Raw genomic sequence first — 27141 nt, forward strand, 5'->3', positions numbered from 1 at the left:
AGCCCATCAATTGATTGCCCACAAAAAGCCTCTCTGTTGAATTAAGTTTAATTAACACTCGCAACATCATTTCAAGAAATTCCCATAGAAAAATGTTTTTTTTTTTTTACTCATTAGCATTCACTGATAGATTCACTTGCAGCATTAGCCAAGTTGATCCGTATCCATATCCACCAAAACGCTCAGCTCACAATTCATGTTGGGTGACATTCACTAATTCATAATTAACAATGCACTTCATGATGCTAGACATGTCGTTTTATAGTGTCCTCATAAAGTTCAGACAAAATATTTGACAGTTAAGAGCTCAAACCTCATGCCGGAAGCTCGGCGGGGCTCAAATAATATTTTTGATCAAATATTGCCTTTAAATCTCAGGATGACAATGAACACACAAAGAAAATGCTGGTTGATGTAGTTCTGTTCCTTAAAACTGTTCAGGAGTTCTAGCTGTGATTCTAGACAGCATTTAAATAACATAGTCTTGATAGTGTGTTGGACAGGAATCCTTAAATTGCTCTGGTATTCTTTCTTGGGTGGTCTTGAATGCGTAAAATATGAGAAAAACTTTACAGGTAAGATTTACTTTAAGGGCTGAAGCATAATGTACCGCTTTGTTGGAGGATGAACAATCTCAATATGGAGGGAAGGAAGCCAGTTAAATGTTTTAAAGTACTGCTACAGATATGATGCACGATCGGGAGAATAAGGCAGCACCAATGTTATCGTGTCCTAGCTTGCTCACAGGGTGGCTTACGTAGATGTGAGATGTCATCAGCTGCACGTGAAGCGTGCTCCGCTTTGCATACGGGGATGGGTTGAGTACTGATGGGTGCAAGACCGGTTGGGGGAGCTTGGAGGGGCGCGCGTTCTTTGGAAGGGGGGAAGTGGGCGGAGGGTTGGTCCCGCTAGGAGGGGAATTACTTGTTTGGTGGCTTATAGGGCTCCAGAAGCTGCTTCGAGAACGTGTTGACCTTGTCGGCACCTCGAACTTCATGGGGCAACAGAGGCAATTTCACGATGTGGAAATCTTCATAAAGGTCTTCCATCTGTTGGAAACACACAAACAAGTACACATTGTAAGTTTATATTTTGGGGTCAAGAGCCGCTGCAAGAAACATGTTAAGAAATTATAATAATAATAATAAATATTTATCCAGCCGAGTCTAATGACTTGACCAGTTATTGAGTTATGTCATACCAGAATCACGTACCTGGTCCAAATACTTGGACTGAATCTTGTGTCGCGCTTCACACATTTTACACGGCCTCTCGGCATCGGGGAAAACCAGCTGGTTGACGATGATGTTGTGTGTATCAATGCGGCACTTGGCCAGTTCTTGAATTAACCTCTCCGTCTCATAAAGGGACAGGAACTCAGCGATACACACGCAAATAAAGGTGGTCTGCTCCTGTGGGTGGCAAGAAAGAGTGTGACGTTTTGTGGAGGCAACAAATGGTGGAATCCAATAGGTTACTCAATTTTATACAAGCAATATTGTAAAAGAGAATCCTTAATTTTAAAATTAAAAAAAACAGTGAAACTATTAAAGTAATATAATAAGAATATTGTTACTTATGAGCGCACAGACCTATAGCAACGAAAAACGATATAAATAATAAAATCTCCTTATTTATTTATTTTATTGTGTAATTTAAACGTTTCCCCACAATTGGCCTTGCACCTCTTGTGCTTGGTTGAGTTAGAAATCTGATCATGATTATTATTATTTTAAAATGTTTCATTCCAACCACGTGTGACAGACAATTTCAGTTCTGGGTAAGGAAGTGACAAAATAAGTGGAACAGCTTTCACATTGTTTTTCCATACGATAAGAAAGGAGCCTGGTGCAAACCAGGACTAGAGTCAATTGCGCTCAACATTACCAATCGACATGATGTTCATTTATACATTGCAAAAGCAGCGATTCATCGACAAATTGTAACATTTTGACTCAAGCCATGTTTACATGCTGGAAATATTTTGCTGAAATCGTCTTGGCTCTCCTGTACAAATCTACACCACAAGTGACAAAAACTACATGTGGCGGACCTGGCTCCGTACAGTATGTAGTTATGCGCGTTTTCTTTTTAAAGGACATTTTGTTGCCATTTAATCTGCAGATCCCCCACGTTCCACTCACAGATCCCAGTGAAGAAACAAGTGACTTACAGGGTCTTTGAACTGCTCACTAACTGAGCGGATGACCGGCAGGGTCTCTTCCAGCTTGGATGCCAGCTGGTCTGCGTTCATGTCGCCCAGGCCCAGCATGTTGCACATCTATTCAAAAGTGAAAAAAAAGGGAAGACATGAGCTCATTTCGGGTCATCTTCAGACAAAGAACGTTGATGCATTTTGGCATCACGCCGCACCTGAGAGATGAAAGGACTGATCTGGTTCTTGATCTGCATGAGTCGGCCCAGGCCGCGTTCCACTATGGTGGGGAAGTTAAGCAGGCGCAGCGTGTGGCCAGTAGGCGCCGTATCAAAGACGACCACAGAGAAGTTCATTCCTTTCACTAACCTGGGATATAATCGAGAAGTTTGTTCATTCCCATGTAATTAAACAAAAGCTACATATTAGTAGTGTTCTGTCAGACACTGTCCAAAAATAAATAAATAAAAAAAATTCTGCAGCAGTTAGCGTGAGCATCTCACCTCATGACCTCTGCGTAGCTCATGGCTTCATCAATGCCAGGGAAGGCGCTCATGGCCTCCTGCATCATCTTCTTGCCCATGCTGAGCATGTTGTCTTCCTCAAAGAACTCATCAGGCAGCTCTGCTACGCCCAAGCTTGGATCAATTTCCTACGCTCACATGAATACAAACAAATACACAATTGTGGAATAACAGAGTAGCTTTAATTCAAGCCCACCTCCGGGTATTAATTTCTGCAGAACGATGGCTTTTGCTTTGAGAATGTCAACTTGTCACAAGACTGAAAAGGCAATTTAGATGCAGATTTCTTTTGTTTCTAGCTTTAAGACGCAAGGTGGGTTTCCATCCACCTATTTTAGGCACATTTTTTCAAGAATAGCAAAAATAGAATATTTCAAAACATTTGGATGCAAGCCCCATTATTGTGAAGAATTTACACACGTACGTGTATACTTGCATCTTTCTCCAAAATGCACACTCACCATAGCAAAGAGGTTGTCATAGCCCTTGACCTTTGTAGGCACCTTTGAGAACTTCTGGTCAAAAGCATCTGAGATGTTATGAGCGGGATCAGTAGAGATGATGAGGACGCTCTCTCTGACTGCAGCCAGCTGGACAGCCAAACTACAACTGAGAAATGTTATTCAAGAAATGGTTAACAATAACTTTTGTACAAAGAGAAATTATTATTATTTGTATTATTTAAAACAGAAAAAAAGACCAGATTAGTTGTTTTCATGCAGGAGCGTTGCAACATTTGGCTTCCTTCACCCCGAAAGTGAAGTCCTGTTTTGTGTAATTGCATTTCATTAACCGACGGACCAGTATTTTCAAAGCACCGTTTGAAAGCAGAACATCAAGTGCGCGCTAAAGTCGTCGGGTTAACATCTGGTTTCAAAACATTAACAGTCAGATTTTACGCTCACGATTACAAAAAGGGAGGAAAGCCATTTTCTGTAACGATCTATGGGAAAGCAGCTGGAAAAGACGTGAGTCATGTGTCCGTTGGCTGTCGCAGGTTAGCTTCATAGCATGCTAGCCGGCATATTGACAGTTGTGGCAATCAAAAGGAAAAAGACGCGATTTGAATGTGATGTTGAGAGTATAAATGACGTCTATACTATGCTAAATAACATGAAATGTTATAATGACTTTAAACCACGTCAACAAATTCCGAAAGCTGATTGAAGAGCTTGTATGCCAGCTTGACTCGCTGACACAGTCAACTCTTTATCTGGGGCCTGATGAGCAGTTTTTCGCACCTACCTACACGTCGTTTTACCAACTCCACCTTTCCCACCAACAAATATCCATTTCAAAGATTTTTGCTCGATAATATTCTTTAATGTTGGTTCCAAAGGCTCTACATCAGGCGCATCTTCAAACTCGTCTTCCAACGCTGCCATCTTGTGTTATGTGTTTGCTGTCGTCCTAAAGCTACGATTGGGTGGGTGGGAGGAACCAACTGTGCTACATTCAGGGCTCCTCGGAATTTGGATTTTTAACCACTACTACTGGCATTCTACGAAACGAACAACAGGGGGCGAATCAAGTGGTCGAAATCTCACTTAAAAAATGTAAACTGAAGGTTTCTTATATGAGCTTATTGTTTCAGAAAACATTTGATTTGTTCAAAAGGATTAATTCAAATACTGACGCATTTATAGGCTCAATAATTAGTTTTATCATGAGTGCCTCAGTAGTTTGGAAAGCTTGGTCAGAATTTGAATCTACCCATTCTCTTACAAATATTGTGACATCTAATCAATGGATTTTATGGTATTGACTAAAAAATTAAAATCTCAGGTTGAAAACAAAACTAGACAGAGGAGCGGTAAAACATGATTTCATTTAATTCAAATAGGGAAAAGACATTACCATAAATAATCAACCCATTCATTTTCAAGACATTTATTTCATGTAAAACAAAATCAAGAATAATACACTTCAGAGTGTCGTCGGTGAATCATTAAAAATAAGCACAATTATTAATTAATTTGTTCCATAAATTGCCACAGTAAAGCTAATACACAACCTAATAAAATTGACTGCACTATATTGCGATTGCTGCATTGTAAGCAAATAATAATTAGCAACTGTTTAATGTGAGATAATTTTCCCACAAAATAGATTTGGATAATAAAACCCCCCCAATTTTTTTTTTTTTTTAAATTCACGCCGAGACATTACATTTCTAGGAGCAAATCCTTAAGCACTGAGTAAAGCAATCATTTACATTTACATGCACAAGCTGTGACCACAGGATAAGGCACCGGCCTCCATAAACACTTCCTCATTTCTTCACTAATCCCCAGCAACATGCTGGTATCAGATATGTCACTCTTGATCTGCTTGGATTCGTCATCTTTCACTTTCAAGCAATGCCAAGCCAGAATCCTAATATGCGTCGTCTGAGCTCTCATGCATGCCATGCCACTGGGAAAGGAGCAACTTCGCACTTCATCTGACTCGTCACAGTCGGTCTGCCGCAGCCAACGTGGCCAGAACGCCGGGCCCAGATCCACCCACTGGGAACGCAATCCACAAGTGGCTGAGTGCACCAGCCAGCCTCGAACCGAACTGGCAACATCTGGAGGCAGAGAACCGAGGTCCACATCGGCAGCTTCCCTCGCCAACCCCCGCCTTTGGTCTTCTCTCGCCTTACTCAGCACTGCAGAAGCACTGAGATTGAAGTCCTCTTTGGAAGTGCTTAAATTCACTTTGACAGGAAGGGAGTCGCCTCTTGCCACAGCATCACAGTTACCTTTGTCTGTGCAGACCTCGGGGCCTTTATTTGACTGATCAATAGACATCCAGAATGGGTCAAAAGAAGATCCGAGGATACGAAGTAGCCGTGAGGGGCGGTATTGTCGGGGTTTGGGCATGTAGAGGAAGTCCTCCGCAGTGGTCAGTAAGGTGTATGGGCGGAGTGGCTGTGAATAAAAAGGCAGATTGGCTCTTAACTGAACAAACGGCGAATCCTCATCTGCGTGTTGCTGGTCTTGAACACCATTTGGAAGCTGATCCTTGGTGGAGATGTTGGAGGTGGAAGCTGCGGGAACATGGAGGAGTGCACATGCATACACGCCGCAGCAGAGATAAACATCCCAGTTGAGCATTCCCGACGTCTGAGCGATCTTCAACAGGAGAATGAAATGTTTCCTGTTCTCCTCCGTTTCTCTTTTTGAGTTATGCCTCCCCCTCTGTCTTCTTATTATCGAGCGCCGCAGGGACGTCATGTACCGAGACCCAGACATCCTTGAGTTCCTCAACAATAACATTCATGGAAATTAGTGCTTATCACGCAAACAGTTGGCTTATCATCGAACATGGTCAAGACACTCCGGAGTAAGGATCTGATGTTTAGGCTATCTTTTCATTACCTGAGAAACTTAATTTTGCTTTATATATTTCTATCCAGGTCACAGAGAGTAAGAATTAGCTTTAATTGAGAAGACACACTTGAAATGACCAAATGAAAAACAATGCCTTGCCTCAAGAGGATAATATTTACGTGATTTTGTTAAGTCAGACAAAAAAGGTTACCAAAAGAATTAATTTATTTGTTGGCAAGCAAAAATTATATTAAAATGTCAATTTCTTTTCCCAAAAGGAGAAAGACAATCAATTTATTTTTCCCCAATAAAAAAATCAGTTCGGGACAAAGGCAAACAGTCTTACATGACATTTTTTTTTTTTAAACATTGAATTTTTATATGAATGTTTAAATCAACATTATAATGCATTTCATAAATACAGTCATGTACATTTTTTTTTCTATGCACAAAAACGTCAAACATGAAAATCATTACTGCATTTACAGTGTCTTAGGCAGCAGTGGTGTAGTGCAGCTTTTTTGAGTTTACATACACTGTATCACATTGCAGTCTTCTGATTCAACAGTCAACAATATTGTCCTTTGTCCTCTGCGTCACGTTCTTCTTTTTTTTTTGTTACGTATAGTATGATGTCACCCAGGCATAACTTGACTTGACACAAGTAGAAGAATATTTATGATTTACTGCTAAATATCAGGAAACATCACAATCATCTTTTTTTTTTCATTTTCTTCTGCTCGGTTTTTATGTTGCTTGTCTCGATAGCAGCGATACTAGTGTCTATGACTGAATACTACTGCTGTGACAAAATAATTTCCCGCATGGGATGAATAAAGTATTTAATGATCTAACCAGCGCAATGATGACATGAACTGAAATTTACCATTTGGTGCAAACATGGCTACTTGAAGCCATGTTAAAGTTGTACTCATTTTTCAGTGACATGTTTGTTGCTTAAAAAAAAGAAAAAAGAAAAAAGTTACATCTTCTTGCTCTTATATCATAGCTCCCCAAACCTAGAGGGAAAAAAGCTGGTCATGTGAAGTGTCCTGTTGCTTTGTCGACTGTGGCAGCAGTCGGGTGGTGGATGGCAATGTGGCGCAGGTCGTATGACTATTCTGCTCAGATTCCTTTGCCCGATCGTCCAAAAACTTATCAAACTCTGGAAACAACAATCAAAGCTTAACAATTAACCACCGTGACATGCACCTGCAATTTTAAGAGAACTGAAAATAGAATACTGACACGTTACATTTATACAGAGGTAGCAAATCCAGGTCCAGAAAGCAGGCAGGTTTTTACTTTCCGGATCTGCATTTGCCACCTCAGCATTCTACGAAAGGTAAAGTGACGCACCTTCGCTGGAAACTCCCTCACTGACCGCAGACTGGTCTTCCTGCATTTTCAGATAAAGGAAAACACTCATGATATAGTTTACAGATTTGTTCCAGGATTGGTCTGAAATAAAAGATTATCTCACCATATCACAAGACAGCCATTTATCTACGTTGCTCTTCAAAGTGGTCACTTGCCCCGTCTAAGAGCAAAAGCAGCACAAAAAGAGCCGAGTTCAAATTTTATTCATTCAAAATGTTTTTGAATTGAAACGTCATGTGCACATTAAGGCCACCATTGCAAAAGACACACAAATCTTCCATTTCAGAACTGACAGACAGAAAAAGAAGTAAAGGTGACAAGACAATAAATATATAAGGTTTTGTTTAAGAATAAATAAATGTGCTGGTCAACATTTTTTTTTAGAACAGCGTCATACATTTAATAATATTTGTGAATAAAGGTTTAGGTTCAGAATTTTTTTTTCTGAAATGTCAGTTTTTTTTTTTGTTTTTTTAAATCAGTGTCAAAAATACATTTCGGGACGCATAAAGGCAGGCATCTCTGATTCAAATTAGCTGTTGTAGTTTTTAGCTTGGTACATACATTTCCTGTGACTTGCAGCTTTGAGTCCAGGGCCTCAGCAAGACCCTCTACAGCGCCAGGGTCTTCGTATCTAACACTGCAAACACAAAGATTCCCCTTTGTCATTCATAAATCATCCACATGAAGTATCCATATCACCTAAAAAAAATTTTGGAGCAACCTAAAAGGAACCCATTTTTTCATTTTATTGTAGCTACTACAAATTTTGAATACTGCCACAATTGAATCTTTTCAGGCCCACCTCCTATATGCATGAAATCACACACTCGCTTGATGTTTCTGCTGTTACCACTCACCTCTTTCTCAGCTCTGCTAAGCAGCTTCCTCGCGTTTGAGCAAACATATCAAACTCTTCCTCATCTTCTAAAAGAAAGAAGATTCTTGAAAGCAATTATACAAGCCCAACAAAAAAAATGAACCCACTGGATTATTGTTACTATTACAGATTGATATTTGTTTTAAACTTCCAGCAGGGCAATATAAACAAAATCACAATAAATCTGTCAGAGATACGCCATCTTCCACCCCTGAGACTCAAGCATGCTTCATATCACCATTTTGTGTTGTAGAAATGAGACAAGAAAAACTTGCTCACTGTGGTTGGTTGACTGATTGGTCCATGTGTTGACTTCGGGCTGATTGCTTGTTGTAATGACAGCAGGCTGGCTCAGTATTGAAGGCTCTGGGCTAAGGTCGATGAGGTTCTGGCAGCTGACAGAACTCTGATGGGCAGATGATACCAAGGCGCATGTGCTCAAAGCTTAAATATGTAAAAGAGTGCAACGGAGACAAAAACGATGACCTTGAGATCTTACTTGTTCAGTATTTGTCATTTGTGCCTTGTTAAGTCTGTCAAACCTAAAATGGTGAATAGGTTTAAGATAGAGTATGAGCACCTGTCCTTTAATACTCCAGAACATTTGGGGAAAAGTTGCTCCATACCTCTCATAACGGATGAAAGCATTGTTCAGGTCATCGTTAACCACAAGAAGTTCCTCAATGAGTCCTTCGTCCAGCAACTGGGGGATGAGCTCCACCACTCGAGTCTGCATGTTCTTACACACCGAGTAGAGTTGCTGCTTTGAACAAAGCAAAGAGATTAATAGATTGTCATTGCACAAGTCTAAAAAGAACTTTTTTCCTTTTAGGAAGCAATTTTGCTAATCAATGACTTCGTTTGAGGAGCTATTTATGTGTATATATATATATATATATATATATATATATATATATATATATATATATATATATATAGTTATACAATTTGCAGGTTAACCCCAGGCACCTATTATAATAATACAAACAGACAATATAACGAAGAGGATAAATTAGGACTGCCGCTAGCAAATATTTCAGGATAAGAATATCCAACACACCTGTAACAGTTCTGTATCATCCTGCTTGCTCTGTCCAGGTTTCAGTTCATTCAGCATTTCAGCCATTACTGTAAGGTTTCCTTTTACCAGTGCAAGTTCTTGTTGCAGTTTTTCTTTCTGAAGAGGTAGAAGAAGGAAAGACAACGAAAATAAAACGGCGCACATTTGCAATGCAACATTATGGCGTTTATGGTTTTTCATTCCAGATGTGTTGTTCACTTGGAAAAATAAACAATTCCATTTATTAATATGATGAAATGCATCTGTAAAAATAAAGGGGGGGGTACTTGGAAGAGTTGGGATGAAAACAAATACGCTTATGTATTTACTGACCAGTATATAATCCCAATTAAATACTGGATCAGACGCCAGTCGACCCGAAATGGAGTCCTGTTTTTTCTCTCTACTGTACAAGGTGTGATTTTCTATTTTCAAGGTGGTACCTGCACTGCAGAGAGGGCAGGTGGTCCCTCACTGGGCTGAGCTGCAGGTGAAGAATTTGTAGTGGGACAACTGGAGGGAGTTTGTGGCTGTGATTGAAGGGGAGGAGCATCTGCAGACGGTTGGGTTTCATTTTCTGGCACAGTCTGAAGGCAAAGAATGTCGACTTAGACACAATGCATACAATGCGCGCTCGCTGGTCACAACATGACACAAAAGTCGTCACACACATGGTAGACACACCGTTTATTTCCGAAAAACTGAGTTAGTCTCACCCTGCTGGGAGTGTGAATGGGCGATAGAGCATCTAAGTCTGTCATGGGAAACTCCAACCCTCGTCTCCTCAGGTCATCGTAAACATACACCACGCCCGCAAGGGAGGGGGAAGTACGGAAAGCGTCAGCCCATGACTGAGAAAGGCACAGAGAACCCTCAGTATAAATCCATGAAGACAAAACAAAACTTGCGTGAAAGCAAACAACATTTGATTGTCCTGTAGCCTTTTTTCAAGAGAAATGTGATTGCTACTTTACATATGAACTCACAGGAACATTAAATGTAAAGCTCATTTCGCTAAAAGAAAAATTTTAAAAAAACAAATGCTTCTAAAAACATAAAAATATAGTTTACATGCCTGTATGAGACTGAGCACCCTGTCATGGAGAGCAGTAGGCGGGTTATATTTGGGCAAAATGGCTCGCACCAAAACGCCCTCAACAAACTCCTGTGAAGCCACCAAAACATGGAAGCGATGGCCACAATTCTTCACGCATGCCTCAAGAACCTGCGTGACAGTGAACAATTGAATATTGTCCTAAAAAGCAAACAGTATTCTATGTAGAAAAACAAATTATTTAGTGATGGTGTACCCACACTATACACTCAACACAAGGAAATAAATCGAAGATCACAAACAGCTGATCAGTTGAATACTCACAGTCAGAGCCAACATGATTTCGCTGAAATTTTTGTTACCCACAATCCTCTTCTTAATGGCTTTGATTGCATCTCTTGGGCTGAAAAAAATAAATACAATTCATCTTATTTGTGAACGATAAATTGCGTTCATTGTCTAACAACAGATTTGCAGTTACAGTAAAATAAAAATGCATTTAAAGTAATATATTTAGCTGAATATAGTGCACCAGAGCGCGGATAAACTAGAATGTTAGGGCAATGACATGCCACGGTTAAATAAAGAAAAGAAAATGTTTTTTCATTCCTTATTCATGCTTTTCTTTTTCCTACAGACCATTTTAAACGCAACGTAAATAACTGAGTAAAACAAATGACATTATTCCATACCCCTCGTCCGTCTCGTTGATGATGTCACATATTTCCATGTTAAGTCCCCAGTCCTCTGACTGCCGAGAGCCGCTGGTCGCTTGCTCTGTTGACCAAAAAATTTAATTAATTTAAAAAAATTGGGAAAGACAATGTAGATAACTACTCTAGGGATTGCAAGAGAGAATTTATTAGACGACGATGTCTTGGTCATTTATAGGCCAGCCCATATTGTAGGTCATGTTTCTTTAAAAAGAAAAAAAAAATCAGAAATGACTTGTCACAGACATCAGAGCAATATCACTTGACACGTACTGTTGGAAAACTAGAACTTTTTTCCCCTAACATAATTCTCCCCATATTTTTGTGAACAAGTTGTATTCTGAACTCAAACTATTTAGTAATCACAGCCAACTTTTTCCAGCCCTCACGTGTTGCTCATAAACCGCTTTAAATCCCCTTCATTCCTTACAACCCCCCATGCTTTTCGATCCCGTTTACTCTGTTGCATCCACTCCCCCTTCCACTTCCACTTTCCAGCTCTGTGAACTTCATGTGACTGTCAGCTGCTTGTGTTTGCCTCAGAAGGAGCTGAAGCCTCGCTAACATATATGTGTGAGAAAATGAGTGAGGAACATAAGAAGTGGGAAGGTTTGAGAGAGCCTTGCAACATTCTGTCAGTAATTGAGTGTGCAGATAAAACTAAATCTTCGGGCTTCGCCTGCTGGCCCTCAGCAGATGCCACATTGTTTTACACAAGACACACTTATTTTAAAAAAAAAATCTTGTTGTATACTTCCGAAAGCACATATTGCTTGCATTAAGTGAGTGGACAGTGTCTTTATAGTATATGCCAACACACATTTCTCAGTGTGAACATCCCGTTAATTTACAGTAAATGAGTGTCTGATTCATTCAACTTTAAAACTCAATTTTTAGTGGTATCTCTATTTCATTGTTACACTGAGCTATGTATTTTTTCTATTTAAGTGTGACCCTTGGGCTTCACTGGTGATCATTTTCATTCTTGGTGGCAGGAAAGCAGCTGCTGTGATCTAGCCGTTTTATTTTCATTGATGCTACTTTTTAAATGCATATTCCATTACCAAATACACTTTAAAGTGCATAGATGCAACATGTATCTTCGAGCTGCTGATGCCGCACCCCTAGCCAAAATTGGGAACGTCCCACTTAACTTTTTGTATTTTTTTCTTTATTCATACATGACGCAGATACTCACTAACAAGTGGTGCGCTCGCTTTAAATCTGACCTCCTTATCTCCTAATATGCAGACTACTTTATGTAACGATAGTTAGATAAAGTAAGTCTATACAGTACGTGACTTATTTGGATAAATACATATGACTCTCCCTGTTGGTCACAGCAAATAATGCAGGTGATGACCCATCTGCACATCTGCATTGTAAATATTGAACAGCTCTTCAAATGTTGGAGGCTTTTTTGTGCGCTGTTGTTTTTTTTTTGTTGCATGCTTACACAGTATAGTACTGCCTATTTAGCTGTGCGCGTAAATTGTGACTGTTGCCAGAACATCTAAAAAAAAAAAACAGTATTTTTTTACCTTCAATACTCATTGGCAGGATCAGTCGCCACTTAACACTAAGCAGCCAATCAGTTGGAAGATTAAAGGGACTAACGCCTGCCACGGTCGCGTGATGAGTTTCCTATAACTTGACGTTCGTTATCAATTTTGACTGACACCTAGAGAACAACCGAATTCAAACGCGAAACATGTAAACACGACATTGAGCAAATTGATCGCGACTCACCGATTCTCTGGCCAACAGGTGTCGAAAAGGGGTTGGCGATGAGAAACTCCATCTTCTCCCCGAGAGAAAACATCCTGTTTGGTTGACAGCGTTTGGTTAGTCGTCTAAGTTGGTTTAGAAGGCTTATTTCTGTCTTGTGTTCTTGTCTGCAATTTGCCCCGAGTCGGAGGCTTGCCGAATGTCACGTGAACGAACGAAAACACACACACACATATACACACGCTCACACACACACACGCACACACACAGGAAGTGTGTACAGAACGCTAAATCCTCTTTAAAATGCGGAAGTAAATGACTGAATTAATACGGCAATACATAGAGGAAAAACGATCTGCGATATTACAAGATAGTTACCGCCCGTGCTGCACGACTAAATTGTTATAAGACAATACTTGGGTGAGTCCAAGTTAGCCCCTGAAGTGCCCGTGTTAGTCTTCAGCGCCATCTAGTGTCATTTTTTAGTCTCACACTTGGCACGTTCTGTGTGGTCGACACTTTTTTATATTTTGGTTCTTTTTACGATCGTGTTGAAGTGTTTGCAAGGCAAACTAAACTTTTTTTAACGCTAGAAGCTTGTGTTTCTTCTGGCCCAACGCATTCGTCACAAATAATTATTTTAGCCGACAATAATTAAAAAAATCTCTTAAATCAAGCCATGGATGAGAAATAGATTGCTTCTCCAAAGCTACTGCTTCATATTCCCCCATGTGGCTGCCGTCCCTTTTTTGTTTTGCCTTATAAAACCTGAATCAAGATTTCAACTAATGTTGCAAGGTACATTGTGTACTTTGCTGCAACAGCGGTGAGGCCTGAGAACATGCACACTTGTCAAATAGTGTAATAGGTGTTGACATCGCAATTGCAAATTTGCAATATTTAGCTTACGCTGCGCGACGTGGACACCCGAAACACGAGTGAGAATAGCTACATTTTAATATGGGGCTTGTTCAACAACTAATAAGAAATTACGAAACCCATTGAAAAGTAAACATTTTTTTACAGGTTTAATTACAAATGTGTTGCTTATTGTGGTCTAAATCATGTATAAATCTTGAATAGGACAAACAACTACTACTATATGAAAATGAAAGTATGACAAATTAACCATCCAGGCACCTTTCCTAAGCATTTGTAAAATTCAAACGGTCCTATCCTCCAACTACTTTAAAGTCATCCCCCTCGGACAGGATAGGGAAATTTCCGAGGCAAAAACGAGCAATTGAACAGCCCCCCATGACACAGAAGCTCCCATTTAATTTTCGAATATAATTACCGCTAGATGGCAGCATTGAATCAAGGTTACGAGCCCCAAGTTTTAATCACGACTCTGGCCAACTCGCTGAAAGGCGCCATCTTGCAGCCCAACCATAAGCTTGTTGAAATAGCACACGACTGCCGCATTACTGGTGCGAGTTACTTTAGTAGTACCCCAAAAAATCTGAATTTCCTCATGAAAGTTGCTGTGGATATGGATTAGTAGGCGATCTTGCCACTGATTTACTTATTTTCCCTGATTATAACAAATGAGCTCATGAAGGGCCTCGAGGACAACTATGTCAGGAAAAAAAAAAAGAAAAAAAATTATAATGGCAGCACGGAGGCTGTAAGCATAATGCCCTCATATTCCAGAGGTTGTGGGCAAGATTCCGGCTTCAGCCTTCCTGCGTGGCGTTTGCATGTTCTCCCCATGCCTGCGTGGGTTTTCTCTGGGTATTCCGGTTTGCTGCCACATTCCAAAAACATGCATGTTTGGTTGATTGAGCGCTCTAAATTTCACCTCGGTGTGAGTGTGAGCGCAGATGTTTATTTTGTCTTTGTGTGCCCTGCAATTGGATGGCGACCAGTTCAGGGTGTTCCCTGCCTATTGCCCGAAGACAGCTGGGATAGACTCCAGCACCCCCCACGAAACGCTTATCCTCACTAGAAGAGCTGCTGGAGCCAATCCTAGCCGTCATCACGAATGACGAGCATGGAGAAGTTACTAACACTCAACTAGCGTGGTAAATGGCCAACCCAAGCTGCATCAGAACTCCTGATGCAGCTGACTATTGGCCACGCCCCTTAAAGCCACACGCCAACATGCATACCAGAGCGTGTGACTTTAAATTTAATTACATGTTTTAAAACCAATTTATTTCTTTGAAATATATTTTTTTAAATTCATAATTTTTATTACACTACCCCCCCCCCCCCCCCATATAACAAAATTATGTGGTCGTTTCTCGGGATTTTAACCGATGTCAATTATTTCGCTATGGGACACTTTATTTGATACATGAGTAAATTATTGACAACGTTTCGGCTACCAACGTGACGTGCCCAATGAAGTGAAACCGAATCCGGGTGTTCTCTACCGGGAGAGGAGGGGCGAAGAGGAGGGAGGAGGAAGAAGGAGAGGGAGGAGAGCGAGCCGAAGCAGGAAGGAAGGCAGGCGGAGAGAAGGGAAGAGAGGTAGGCTGTGAATGCTAACAAGCCCGTGGTAATCGTCCACAGCTTCCCAAACATGTAATGGAGAGAAAGGACAAGCACTATTAAGCTAGCTACTATGCACGAGCGCCTCGGTCTCCTCCCCGTGCGCGTGCAGCTGCCTCGCAGCCATCCGCACGTTTGAGCCAACGAGTAAAAAAAAAAAAAAAGAAGGAACGAAATCGTCCCCCCCCCCCCCCCCCCGCTGAGTGAAATGTATCGCGACTGCCCGGGGACCACACTGTGACAATGGAGATTGAAAATATCGTGGCCAACACGGTTCTCCTCAAAGCGAGAGAAGGTAAGCGCGACAGTCATGTATATCTTTTTTTTTTTCCAGCTGATCCGTGTAGTCGAGGACGAGCCCGAGCCCGGTTTCCCTCCGATTCTCGTTCACGTCCCTCCATGGAGGCGTTATGCTTTGAAATCCATACCTGCTCGTTGCGTGGTGTCCTCGCAATTCTTGCTGTTGTCACCTTTTACCAGACGCACATTAGGAGGGCTCATTTAGGCCCCTGTTGACAGCGAGCTGAACAAGGCAGGGAGTGTTTGCAGCATCGATGCATTGCAGCGGCCCGAGCGCATTTTTCCACACACGCAACTGCCTCCCTTTTTTTTTTTAAATGCTTATTTACATCTTGCTATGCACATATTTAACACGAGAGGTGATCCATCCAATTACCCATCAGGGGGCTCGAACAAAGCCCTCCGCATACCTGCTTGTGTGACGCTTATTAGCTGATTGGTGCTATTTGACGCAGAGGTATGCCACTTAAATTGACTGGCTGAAGTGCAGGTTTGAAAACATCTGGGGGGGGGGGGTATGGAGGGCCCAGCTGTGCAGCCCGAGCTTGCATGGTGCTGCGTGGGCCGGTGGACCCCCCCCCCCCCCCTCATCCCACCTCCTGTTGGGCCTCACCTGGAGGTGGTGGATCACAGGCATCTGTTTGCAGAAGATGGCAGAGAGCGAGAGAGGGCGCTGAGTGGGTGTGCAGCACAGGAGGAGGTGGGGAGTGGGTGTATTATTGTTGCACTAATATGCTTCTCTTCCAATCCGAGTGTCTGCGGAGATAATGGATGAGTTGATCGGTTTGATTTGATAGCAAGTGCTCACATTGTGGAGTTGTTCATTGCTTTTGGGTCCTCACTGCCCGTTGCTGTGTGTGTATTTTTAAAATGGTGTCCTGCATGATGTTGGTTTGTGTACCTATCGGATACTTTGGTCTTCATCTGAGACCTCAGATGGCCTCCGGTCGGGGATGACAGTGTGAAGGATGCCTCGTCCTAAAATGATATACAGTACAGCAATAAAGCCTGCAGCAGAGTTAGAGACCTTTATTTAGTGAAAGCTCATATTTGACATGAGAAAACTCTTATGTCATATAAACTGAAATAATGATCTTGTTTCAGTTGACTCATATTTGTTGCACCCAGCCCATGTCGAGATGGAAAAGGAGCTGATCTTTTTTTTCTTTTTTTTTTTTAAAGTGCATGGGACACGGGATAAAAAGTCACCCTAAAAACCTTTTTAAGATGGAGTTTACATAATATGAGTCCAATACAATTAATTTGGTAAAAATTAAGTGAAACGGCCTAAATGAGCTGGTTCCACCCACTGGCCGTTTGACCTAGTGCGTGCGTGATATTACTGGCCCAGCGGGGGTCATGTTCAGACTCTGCAGATGGTGATGACAAGTTGTCAGCAGACAGAATTGTTTCGACTGTGTCCACTCAAAGATGTTGAAACGTGGCTGTTGTATATTATACTGTCTACAGCCAGGCCTGGAGTAGCGCTTTAATGCTGGCAGAGCGCGTCACCAAAAATCATTGTTGGGCCGTGGCTTTCTGACGTAGATCTTCACGAAATTTAATCCCCCTTGAAGCAGAAAGTAGACATTTGTGGTGACGGTAGTTATTCAGTTCACGCAGGCGGTTCATTCATTACGTTGCGGCAATGATGTGACATCATCTTTAGTCGACGTCGCCATGAAATGACAAATGTCACCGCACATCTGCAAAATATTTCTACCTCCTCCGCCTTGTTAGTTTGTCAATTTAAAAGATGATGCGATGAGCCCCTACACGCGGGGGCTGTGCAATTAATCGAAATTCTATTACGATTACAACTATTCCACTCAACGATTGCAGAATTGGCATGATTTTTAAAAAGCAATTATTATATACAGTTATATATCTTTGGTCTTTGTATCTGCAAGCAATATTTTGGGGTGCCACAACTATCGTATGACATAATTGAATCCCAAACAACATAGAACGATTGTCAAGGTCGAAGTGCTTTGCCGTGGCTGCTATAGCGACAGTGTAATAGAATAATACAGAGAGAGGAAACTGCCATGATGGCGAGACTGTCGATTTTTCTGAGAACTGTTGGCAATGATAGCAACATTCTTTGACGACACGTGTATTTCGGTCACAGAACCTCCTCGCTCTTCTTTTTCACCACTGGTAAATGTGAAATTATAAATCAAATTGAAAATGACTCGAAAACAATATATATTGAAAATATATATATGTTTTTGTTCCCATTATTGAGTTCTGCTCCAAAATCTTTTCAATGTTCACAAATCTATTTCTCTCCTTTGTCGAGATGATAATGTTTCCATTTGAACGGTTCTGATTCCGCTTCCTCATTTCAATTCCAGTTCCAAACGATTCTCCATTCTGAAAGTTGTTATACTTATCGGCCCAACCAGAGCAACCCAAACATGCTCACTGGACGACAAGGGCAGTGAGTATCTGCCGACAATGCAAGATTCTGACTTTTTCAACTTGTGTCGATCCTTGCAACAATATGAGGCCGTGCAATGTCAAGCTGCAACATGAGCTCATGCTCTTGGCGGAACGTTGATATCAATCATGGATCGTAATTTGCCTTTCCGGGAGTGAATGTAGACAGTCATCACCCTGCGTCGGGTGTCATCGACATTTGAAGCAAACATGACTCTTAAATACCCCAAAGAGACTGTCTGCTTTTTTTTTTTCCTCCTGCTTATGTGACCCCCCACCCCACCCCACCCCACCTCACCCCGCCTAATGCTTCATGTCACCAAGGTCTGTGCATCCACTAGTGGAGCGTGTGAAGTTGGTCTCAACTGCAGTCGCTGTGTTCTGTCCGATGAGTCTGCAAAAATGTAGTCTTAATGCAAGTGCGTTCCCCCGACATTGCTGTGGCAAGGGGAAATGACAAGACAACCCCCCCCCCGTGGGACCCACCAAGAATGCTTGTTGCAATTGCAAAGCAGTCGTTGCTGGTGGAAAGTTTTCTTGGGCGACGTCACATCCAGACGGTGTCAGCAACCCTTCCCGTAAGGAGTGAATACAAAGACGATGTCATTCTCCGGTGAATATGGCATTGTCGTATTTACTGCGATTTTAAATAATTGTTTTACTTTGAAGTAGTTCCCATTTGGGAAGAAAACGGTTTTCTCACGCTGTCAGCGACCATGCAACATGAGTTAATAACATTTGATCCACGTTCAGTTTTCTCAGTTGAAACGTTTTCTGTTTCTTTTTGTTTGCAATTACAGTGAACCCTCGCTACTTCGCGGTTCACCTTTCGCGGGTTCAGTGCTTCGCGGGTCTAAAAAATATTCGGGGGCATTGTAGTTTCGCCGAGCGGCACGACGGGGCGCTGGAGCGGTTAGACGGCCGGCGTGCGCCGAAGAAGAGCATGGGCGACGAGGAGAGTGGACGAAGAAGAGCACGTTCCCCCGGGCACGATTTGGGGCGACGTTTCGCGCGGTTCGGACCGTACCAGAGCTCCGGCCAGCGTGCGTGGCAGTTAAGCCGAAGAGGAACAACTTCCGCCCGGGCACTAGCGGGGCGACATTTCGCTCCATTCGGGACCGTGCGAGAGCTCCGGAGGAGACCGGCCGGCGTGCGTGGTAGTTAAGCCGAAGAGGAACACCTTCCGCCTGGGCATGAGCGGAGCGCGAGGCTGTCAGTTATGAATGAATAAATGAAGAATGCCACCTTTCATTTCACAGGGCACACCGGACGGCGTACCAGCAGGTAAAAGTCGAAGTAATTAAATAAATACAAAAAGAAGTAATTAAATAAATACAAAAAGAAGTAATTGAATAAATACAAAAATAATGGCTGGGGAATAAAAAAATAATAAGTTTTAATAATAATTTTTTTTTTTTTTTTGTTATAACATGAATTTCACTCTCTCTCTCTCTACCCGTATATATATATATATATATATACTTATATTTTATTTTATTATATTATTTTTTTTTAAGCATTTTTGAAGTTGCGCCGCTACTTCGCGGATTTTCAGTTTTCGCGGGTGGTCTCGGTCCCCATTAACCGCGATAACCGAGGCTTCACTGTAGTGTTTTTACAATTTTGCTGCCGTTTCTTGTTCTTTATTCTTTGAATTTCCTGTTAAGGTTTCACACTGGACTATTATGACACAATAAGCATAAAGCAGTTAAATATTTTGCACAGCTTATTTCTTCTTGTTTGATGATGAGACCGGTTGGATTGGTCTTTCTTTACTGTGAAAACATGTTGGCTTTCTACTAACAGTTGGAAAAAACTGTAGCTTTTCAAATAGGAGCTGCTGCGGCTGTGAGACTGACTTTTAAGGGACTACTTTTAAATCAGGGGTGGGCAAACCTTTTGATTGGCGGGCCACAATGGGTTCTAAAATTTAACAGAGGGGCCGGACCAGGAGCACTTCTGAGTTGTGTTTTTAAAATTTGTTTTTTTAATAATAATAATAATAATAATAAGAGGGCTGGGGGGTGATTGAAAGCTCAACGTTTACTCATTTCGAGGAATTTACATCTGCTGTTTTAGTGGTTAAAGAATTTCTGCAAAATTCCTTTTGAATGCCGGCCGGTGTTTATTTGTTACACTCAGCTGTGTTATAAAAACAGCAAAGTTCGTCCGAGCATGACTGCACCTTCCAGTTGGACCTCTTAGTCAAAACAAAGTGGAGGGTACATGGTTGCAATGCGTTCCTCTGAAGTGTTTCGATTTTTGTCTTTTGAAGAACATGAGCTCTGTTCCAAGTATGTCAAACTCATAAGATGACACACACACACATACATTCTGAGTGGTGTTCGGGCACCGGCGTGAATTTCTGAACGCACCGAGTGTGCTGCAGCAAATGAGTTCCAGTTTTGATGGAACGACTGCTTCAAACTATTGACAAGTTTTACTTTTCCGTTTAAAATGGCTTACCTTAACTAGAATCTTGCGTTGCATGTGGCCAAAAGTTGAATCCTGGTCAGTTCTTGCACCTTTTCGTGCTGTTAGGCTTGCATGATATGGATGTTGAATATTGCGATTTTAGATATTGTCGTTTTTACAAGTACCGAAAGAAATCGCAATATTATTAAGTAATATAAGAAAGTTGTTTTAAATCAAAAACTTAATTTTAAATGTCTAACAAAAAGTACACGGAGGTCCCAAGCTCTGCTGCATGTCTTATAGTCCAATGAAAACAAACATCTTTTTAAAGTATACTTGGGCAAAGAGTTTTTCATTATTTGTGAGTTGTAGTAGACTGACATTTATTAAAATGTTAGCAAAGTATGTTGCCTTACTTTCCTCTGCTCTCGGACCTCTCCCGTAGTGCGTGTGACTCGAGGTGAAAAAGCAAACAGGCAACTTACTACTGATTGGCTGCTACAAGGAACCAATCAGATAGCGCTGTGGCCGGGCCAATCTGCTTCTGCAGGCAGGGCCACCAGCATAGCAGAGAGATAATTGGTCCATCACTCGCCTTTACTGCTTTTCTCTGTCCACCACCACCACTGTTGGCCAGCAGATCTTCCCCCTCACACTTTTCCTGTGACGTTAAGCCAACGTTGTTTTATTAGTTTTGTGGTTAAAGCCAGACTAACATTCGTTGTCATCACTCAGGGGTGTTTCCTCCAGTTGAGGGTCATAAAACCCATTGCATTGTGACTGGGCCTTCACATGGGACTCATTTTAAAGTCATTACATGCACAAATGAACTGTGTGTAGAATGGCCTTCCTGCATAGGCAGCTTTGGTGGAATGGGGATGTCGGGTGACTCCCGAGATCTCCACTTTGCAGAACGTGGAGCGGCATGGTGCGCTGCATGTGGTTTGCACGTTTGCTTTTTAGTATAAATAAAATTTAGACACATTTGTGTTGCTTTTGTTCTGACTTTACCACCAAGTCAGCTGAATGTCACATGAACGCATCAGTCGAAATGACGTGCTAACATACAAAACAGTGGAGGAGAATTACGTTATATGATTTCATATTCAGCCGTCCCGCTAGCTTTTTATTTGCGAGGAGAGTGAGGTTAGCAAGAATACTGACCGCCGCGAGAGCCTCTCAGGAATAATGCTGCAGTGTCGAGAGCTAAGCCGCAGCAACAAGGGTAAGTTCACGTTCATTTGTGGTTATTTCTGTCATGCCTAGCTGCACTTGCATCCACAAGTGTTACAATGACGCAGCTGAGGTTTACATCATCCATATAATAGCGCATCAGCACTGGAAAGAGTTTCGCTTAGTATCTGGTGGGAGCTGCCATGCGGTGGAAAACGAGGTAAAAGCAGCCTGAAGCCAGCTTCACGGCCACTGAACTATTAAGTCAAGACGCGTAGTGAGTGCAGTTCTGTGAGCGCAGACTACGTCTCCCGGCTGGTCTGGGAACACCTGGGTGTCCCTCCGGAAGAGTTGGAAAATGTGGCTGGGGAAAGGGAAGTCTGTGCTCAAGGTCGCATTCTCTGCAAGATGAAATTCAATGTCAAAGCAAAGATCAAAATCGGAGGAGCTCGAGTCCGGTCCTCAAGCCCCCCCCCTATCGAGCCTGTTTTTGATGTCTTCCTCCTATAACACACCCGATTCAAAGATCTTTTTTGTCCGCTGGCAAATACAGGTAGTGGGAGTTAATAGACATCCTGAAGTGACTGAACGGAAGTGGTCTGACGCCACCGTGCAGAGGGTCTATTGTCTTAACATTATGGCCTTTAAGTGCTTCTCAAATAGTGGGGCGGGGGCCTCTTGGGGGGCTCGGTGCGTATGACCCTGGGGAACATGCTTTTTTTCCACCATACTGCAAAAGTGTAATTGCACATTCACTCCAGTAGGTGGCAGTGGCGCTCTCCTTTCCCATTGTGCGCTGCACGATGTAGGTTTTTTTTTTTTTTTTGGGAACGAAAATGCAATTTTTTATAGTTGCAGTGTGGTGGTGGAGGGTGCGAAATGTTTTCTTCTTGCTTGAGGGGGGTGTAACAGAAAATAATTGAGAAGCTCTGTATTGAGCAAACAAAACAAAATTCCCGCCAACTCTTGTCAAGGAACGCGACCCTTACAGGTCTGCCCAGAATTGATGAGCTGTCTTGAGCTTTTTTTTTTTCGTCTGGTTTGCAATCAAGGGATGGGAGAGTATCCCTTAACAATCTGAATGCCATTGTCATGTTGAGCTGAGTAATGCAACTGTGTTCATTCCTCTTTGTGATGCTGTTCACATTTCTGCATTCGGCAGACACCTTCCGTCAGGGCCATAGGAGCTGCAGGAAAAAGCCGGGCCACAAAGAATTGCTGAAGGCATAACGAGTACGAAAAAGGTGTCTAAATGGGGGAGGGGAGGGGCGCCCGAAGCTGAGAGGAGGCAAAAAGGAAGGGGAAAAAGTGAGCGAGGGGAGGATTAGCAGGAGCGGTGGTGCCTGATACTCACGTTTCTGTCTTCCTCTCACTCGCTGTCTTCCACTGCGAATATACACACGGATTACTTTAAGCAAACACCGGGCCTTTACTTTGAATAGGCAACAAGAGATACTCGCAGCTAATGTTTTCCTTATCAGGGGCTACTCTAGCCAATCACACGCTGCATGTGAGAGCCATTGGAAAAGCAACAGGCCATTCATTTATCACGGCCCGGCTCCATTGTGCCTGCGTGCGTGAGCTTGCTCACATTACAATGGCCCTAAACTATGCGTGACCCGCTCTCATTTCCTACCATTTACATTTTGTTTTTTGGGAGCGCCGAAGCCGTCCTCTCTGGAGCTCCACAACCGCAGGGTGTGGAACATGAGCTGTTACCTAATATTGACTTAGGGATGTCGCGAACTAATTTCTGCACTCGAGTCCAAGTTCCTTGATTTGAATATCTGCCAATACCGAGTCCTGATCCGATACCTCGCTAGTGCCTTCAACAAAAGGGAGCACATCCAGTTTAACTATCCTGCGAAAATAATCATGAAAGTGACCTACTTCAATTGTTGGGACAGTTCCTTGTTGTTCGCTTACTTTCCTTAGAAGTGATGTCATCAGGCAGAAATTGCGTTTGGCAGAGCGCCATATTGTACAACCGGGCATGACAGGCAATTTTGTGGAATCCCACCATTCCTGTGGATGTGGTTTTCTGTCTCTGATAAAAAAAATATATATATATAAAAACTGAAACTCCGTTTGGCAAGATATTTATACCTCGGGATTATTGTGTCACTTTGTGACCTTTAAAAAAAGGTGCTACATTAAAAGTGGCCTGAGGCCGCAGCGCAATTGTGCCTGGCCACGCTGGTCAGGGGCTCGTACAAAATTAATAATCATGATGAAATCAACATGTGCTTGATTTTTAATTTTTTTTTTCAAAAATTAGTCTTATTCTTTAAATGTGTAATATTTTGAGTTTCACCCACTTGTATTAATCAGCCATCATTGATAGATTTTTTAATCAATTTTGTTCTGAGATATGCTAAAGATGTACGGATAAAATGGTGCAGTATTTTAATTTAGCTTTGCAAGATATGCAAATAAATTTTTGAAGTAAATTAAACTGAGTTAACTGAGTTAAAATATTTAATCACGTGAATTTAAAAAAAAAAAAAAAAATCTTGAGTTAACGCTTTAATTTTGACAGCCTTAATTAAGGCGGAAAATAATGCCACAGCTCCAGTTGAAATTACCTTCAAACATCGAGGGTTGTTGTCTGCGCAGCATTGTGCTGGATTTTTAAAATACGAAGACTCCTCATTTTTCCCTTAATCCTTATTGACGAATCCTTGTTGAGGAACATTACTGCCCGCATTAAGTAAAGAAACTGGCTTGTAAAAGTTGCAAGTTTGGAGCTCAACTGCACGCAAACATATTGTGTGATGTAAATATTGACTGCGCGCTACCATGCTCGGTCTGGATTCTTTGGACTTGTGGCCGAGCATCAGCGTGTGACATGTGTTTATCAGATGGGCGAGTGACTTCTTCCGCATGGCAGTGCAAAAATAAAAACGAGCTGTGAATAAAGTGGCACTGCACTACGATGCTGTGAATTTGATGACTTTGCCAGTAATGCTGCCTCGAAAACTCTTTGTGATTTCGCTCTGGCATGAGATTGTTTTATGTGTTAACTTTTTAAAATTGTATTTAAATTTACAAGATGTAGTAATTGATATATCAGGCTAGATTTTTAATAATGGGCAGTTGGTTTTCCAAGGATGTGTATTTATGATTATTATTATTATTTTTTTTTTTGGTGGAATTTTAACACATTGATATTAGAGTTGTAATAGTTTTTGAGTTTTCATTATAGTTAATTTTTTAACGCAGTTTTTTTTTTTTTTTTTTAGTTTTAATTGATTATTAATAATTTTCATTTTAGTTAAATTTTTCTTTCTAGTTTTCAAATTTTTTTATTTTGTGTATTACTTGCTTGCAAGAATATAAATAGTAGTAACCAGTATGGTGTAGTAAAAACTTACTGCTTCAAATGTTAGATGCATCACAACCAAAATAAACTAAGTATGTTTGAGCCTTGAATTCCTAAATGTATGATGTCATTTTTATTATTACTTTTTTTCAATTAAATCTGCATATGTTTTTCATTTATGACCCATCAAAGGACAGCGCTTACATAGAGTTGCTTTTTTGGGCTGAGTGAAGCGGCAAAAGCTGGGAATCGTAGCGCCGGCTGACTTGACTTCCAATTGAGTCTGTGCTGACTTATTCTTAGTGCACAAAAAGCGTGATGACAAACGCAAAGTTTCAATTTTTCATCTTGTGCTCATGCGCTTACATGAAATTGTTTGACACTCCGAATGACATCATGTCAACCAGGAAAAAAAAGGACCGTCGTTGTAAAGCAAGTGAAAGCTCCGTGCGCCATGGGGTCACCCATTCATTTGTCAGGTCATCATAATGTATTTATGGCTAATGCTTTTCTTGGAAAGCTAATGGAAGAATGCAGCAGGAAATATGCCCAGCCCCCATATGTTTCCGGTTATTATATTAGAGTTTTGTATTTTTTTTTGGGGGGGGGGGCCTGTATTTTTCTGTATGATTATAGGGTTTCTGTAAAGTAATTGTAGTTCAGCTGAACTTGAGTCATGTGACCATGCACATGCTCAGACCTGTCCCTGAGATCCTACGTGATGATCTCAGTTGACTGATGCCAACAGCCCTGATGTTGGTGTTTATGGAGCGCCCCGTTCAGTCGGAAGGGAGAACCAAAGTTAAATAAATACGCGCTCCATCCGTTCTGCATTAAGGGCTTGCACACATGGCTTTGACGTCAGAGTGACATTAAACAGGGTGGGGTTGCCCAACGAGCTCTGACAGGCATGTGTGTGCTGACACACATACACACACACACACCCACACACACACACTTAATTACGTCCCCCCCCCCCTCCACTCCCCCGCCTTTTTCACTGTTCTTTCCATCTGACTTCAAAATTAGATGACAGCTTCTCATTTCCTTTTCTTATTGTAAACTCGTAACAAAACACTTCTCACACCTCTGACATCAAGGAATTTGAGCTATGATCTTTTTGGTAATGTAACGTCAACTTCAATCATTGTTGTTTTTTGACTCAAATGTAGCCAAGGATTTCTACTGCCATCAGATATTTGTCACTTTGCTGATTATGGGCATCTTTTTTTTTTTTTTTTTAACTTTTAAGGCCGATAATTTAAAAGCTGGTTTATTTTGGCTGGCTGCAGCACACGTCTTTCTCTTTCTCTGCTGTGCGTGTGGCCGAGCCTGCAGAAGCATATTGGCCTGCCCACAGCACCATCTGATTGGTTCCTTGTTGCAGCCAATCAGCAGTCAGTTGCCTGTTTGCTTTTTCACCTCGGGTCACACGCCAAATTTTTAATAAATGTCTGTCGACTACAACTCACAACTAATAGAAAACGATTTGTCCTTGTAAACTTTAATGAGTTGTTTGTTTTCATTGAACTGTAAAACATGCAGCTGAGTTTGGGAGCTCCGTGCACTTTTTGTTAGACTTTTAAAACTAAGTTGTCTATTTTCAGAGATCTCAAAAAAATTTTGTAAATCACCATTTTGTCTCAATTGATCGTCTGTGTTTCTGGCCCGTAGGTGGAGGAGGGAAGAGGAATGGTCGCAGCAAGAAATGGAAGGAGATGCTCAAACTACCCCATATCAGCCAGTGTGAGGAGCTGCGTCGCATTATCGGTAAGACGTCGTTTTGCGTGTGAGACGGAATGATAACGGGCCCTGCTGTGTCAAAGGGTTGGGTCGGGCTGCAGGAGGAAGCTCAGATGGGACTTCCTTCCTCTTGGCGACAACAACCACCCACCCACAGGCGGGGCACAGGAAACTAATTGTGTATGAGTGTGTCTGACTCAAGGAATTGTCTGCTCAGCCATTTCTTCATCTTTTCTGTCTCTTCGTAACATCTTCGCTGCTACTCGACTCCTGCTGAGGTTTAGCTTTCGAGTACTACCTAGGCCTCTATGATCAGCAGGTGTTTATAGCAGAGATTCTCAATTATATTCTGTTACGCCCCCCCAGCAAGAAGAAAACTATTCCCATTCTCCACAGAAACTATAAATGGCATTTTCGTTGGAAAACAAACCAACACTGAAGA

General features: G+C 41.7%; 4 protein-coding genes across 7 annotated transcripts in view; 1 reads left to right on the forward strand and 3 right to left on the reverse strand.

The window, feature by feature from the left end:
- Positions 1–240: 240 nt before the first annotated feature.
- Positions 241–4106, reverse strand: get3 (guided entry of tail-anchored proteins factor 3, ATPase). Its single transcript, XM_088303127.1, has 7 exons — positions 3925–4106; positions 3141–3288; positions 2659–2807; positions 2374–2524; positions 2174–2281; positions 1215–1412; positions 241–1049 (listed from the first exon to the last, which is right to left on the reverse strand). Exons 1-7 carry the CDS (start codon positions 4062–4064, stop codon positions 921–923), a joined length of 1023 nt encoding a protein of 340 aa, XP_088159253.1. The 5' UTR covers positions 4065–4106; the 3' UTR covers positions 241–920.
- A 382-nt stretch (positions 4107–4488) lies between these two features.
- Positions 4489–5826, reverse strand: LOC148332573 (noggin-1-like). The gene has a single exon (XM_088303117.1). The coding sequence runs from the start codon at positions 5775–5777 to the stop codon at positions 4887–4889; it is 891 nt and encodes a 296-aa protein (XP_088159243.1). The 5' UTR covers positions 5778–5826; the 3' UTR covers positions 4489–4886.
- Positions 5827–6255: 429 nt separating this feature from the next.
- On the reverse strand, positions 6256–15981 carry LOC148332574 (target of Myb1 membrane trafficking protein). Of its 3 annotated transcripts, XM_088301777.1 has the most exons (16): positions 15733–15981; positions 12830–12903; positions 11060–11144; positions 10692–10770; positions 10389–10538; positions 10030–10164; positions 9757–9900; positions 9314–9430; positions 8880–9016; positions 8753–8795; positions 8533–8659; positions 8234–8300; positions 7938–8013; positions 7477–7533; positions 7353–7392; positions 6256–7158 (listed from the first exon to the last, which is right to left on the reverse strand). In XM_088301777.1, the coding sequence occupies exons 2-16, from the start codon at positions 12900–12902 to the stop codon at positions 7013–7015; spliced, it is 1476 nt and encodes a 491-aa protein (XP_088157903.1). In that variant the 5' UTR covers position 12903; positions 15733–15981; the 3' UTR covers positions 6256–7012. The 3 variants fall into 3 exon arrangements, with proteins under 3 accessions (XP_088157903.1, XP_088157905.1, XP_088157904.1); XM_088301779.1 differs by lacking the exon at positions 15733–15981 and having other exon boundaries at positions 8234–8297; positions 12830–13182; XM_088301778.1 differs by lacking the exon at positions 15733–15981 and having other exon boundaries at positions 8880–9013; positions 12830–13180.
- The window catches only part of grk4 (G protein-coupled receptor kinase 4), a 33976-nt gene continuing 22038 nt past the window's right edge, over positions 15204–27141 (forward strand). For both annotated transcript variants that reach the window (XM_088301775.1, XM_088301774.1), the window contains exons 1-2: positions 15204–15599; positions 26631–26726. In XM_088301775.1, coding sequence (XP_088157901.1) covers positions 15548–15599; positions 26631–26726 — 148 coding nt within the window. In that variant the 5' untranslated portion in view covers positions 15204–15547. The remainder of the gene's footprint in view (positions 15600–26630; positions 26727–27141) is intronic.

This window comes from Idiotropiscis lumnitzeri, chromosome 8 (assembly GCF_059441095.1).
Source record: "Idiotropiscis lumnitzeri isolate Australia: NSW breed Sydney's pygmy pipehorse chromosome 8, RoL_Ilum_1.0, whole genome shotgun sequence".
Classification (NCBI taxonomy): Eukaryota; Metazoa; Chordata; class Actinopteri; order Syngnathiformes; family Syngnathidae; genus Idiotropiscis; species Idiotropiscis lumnitzeri.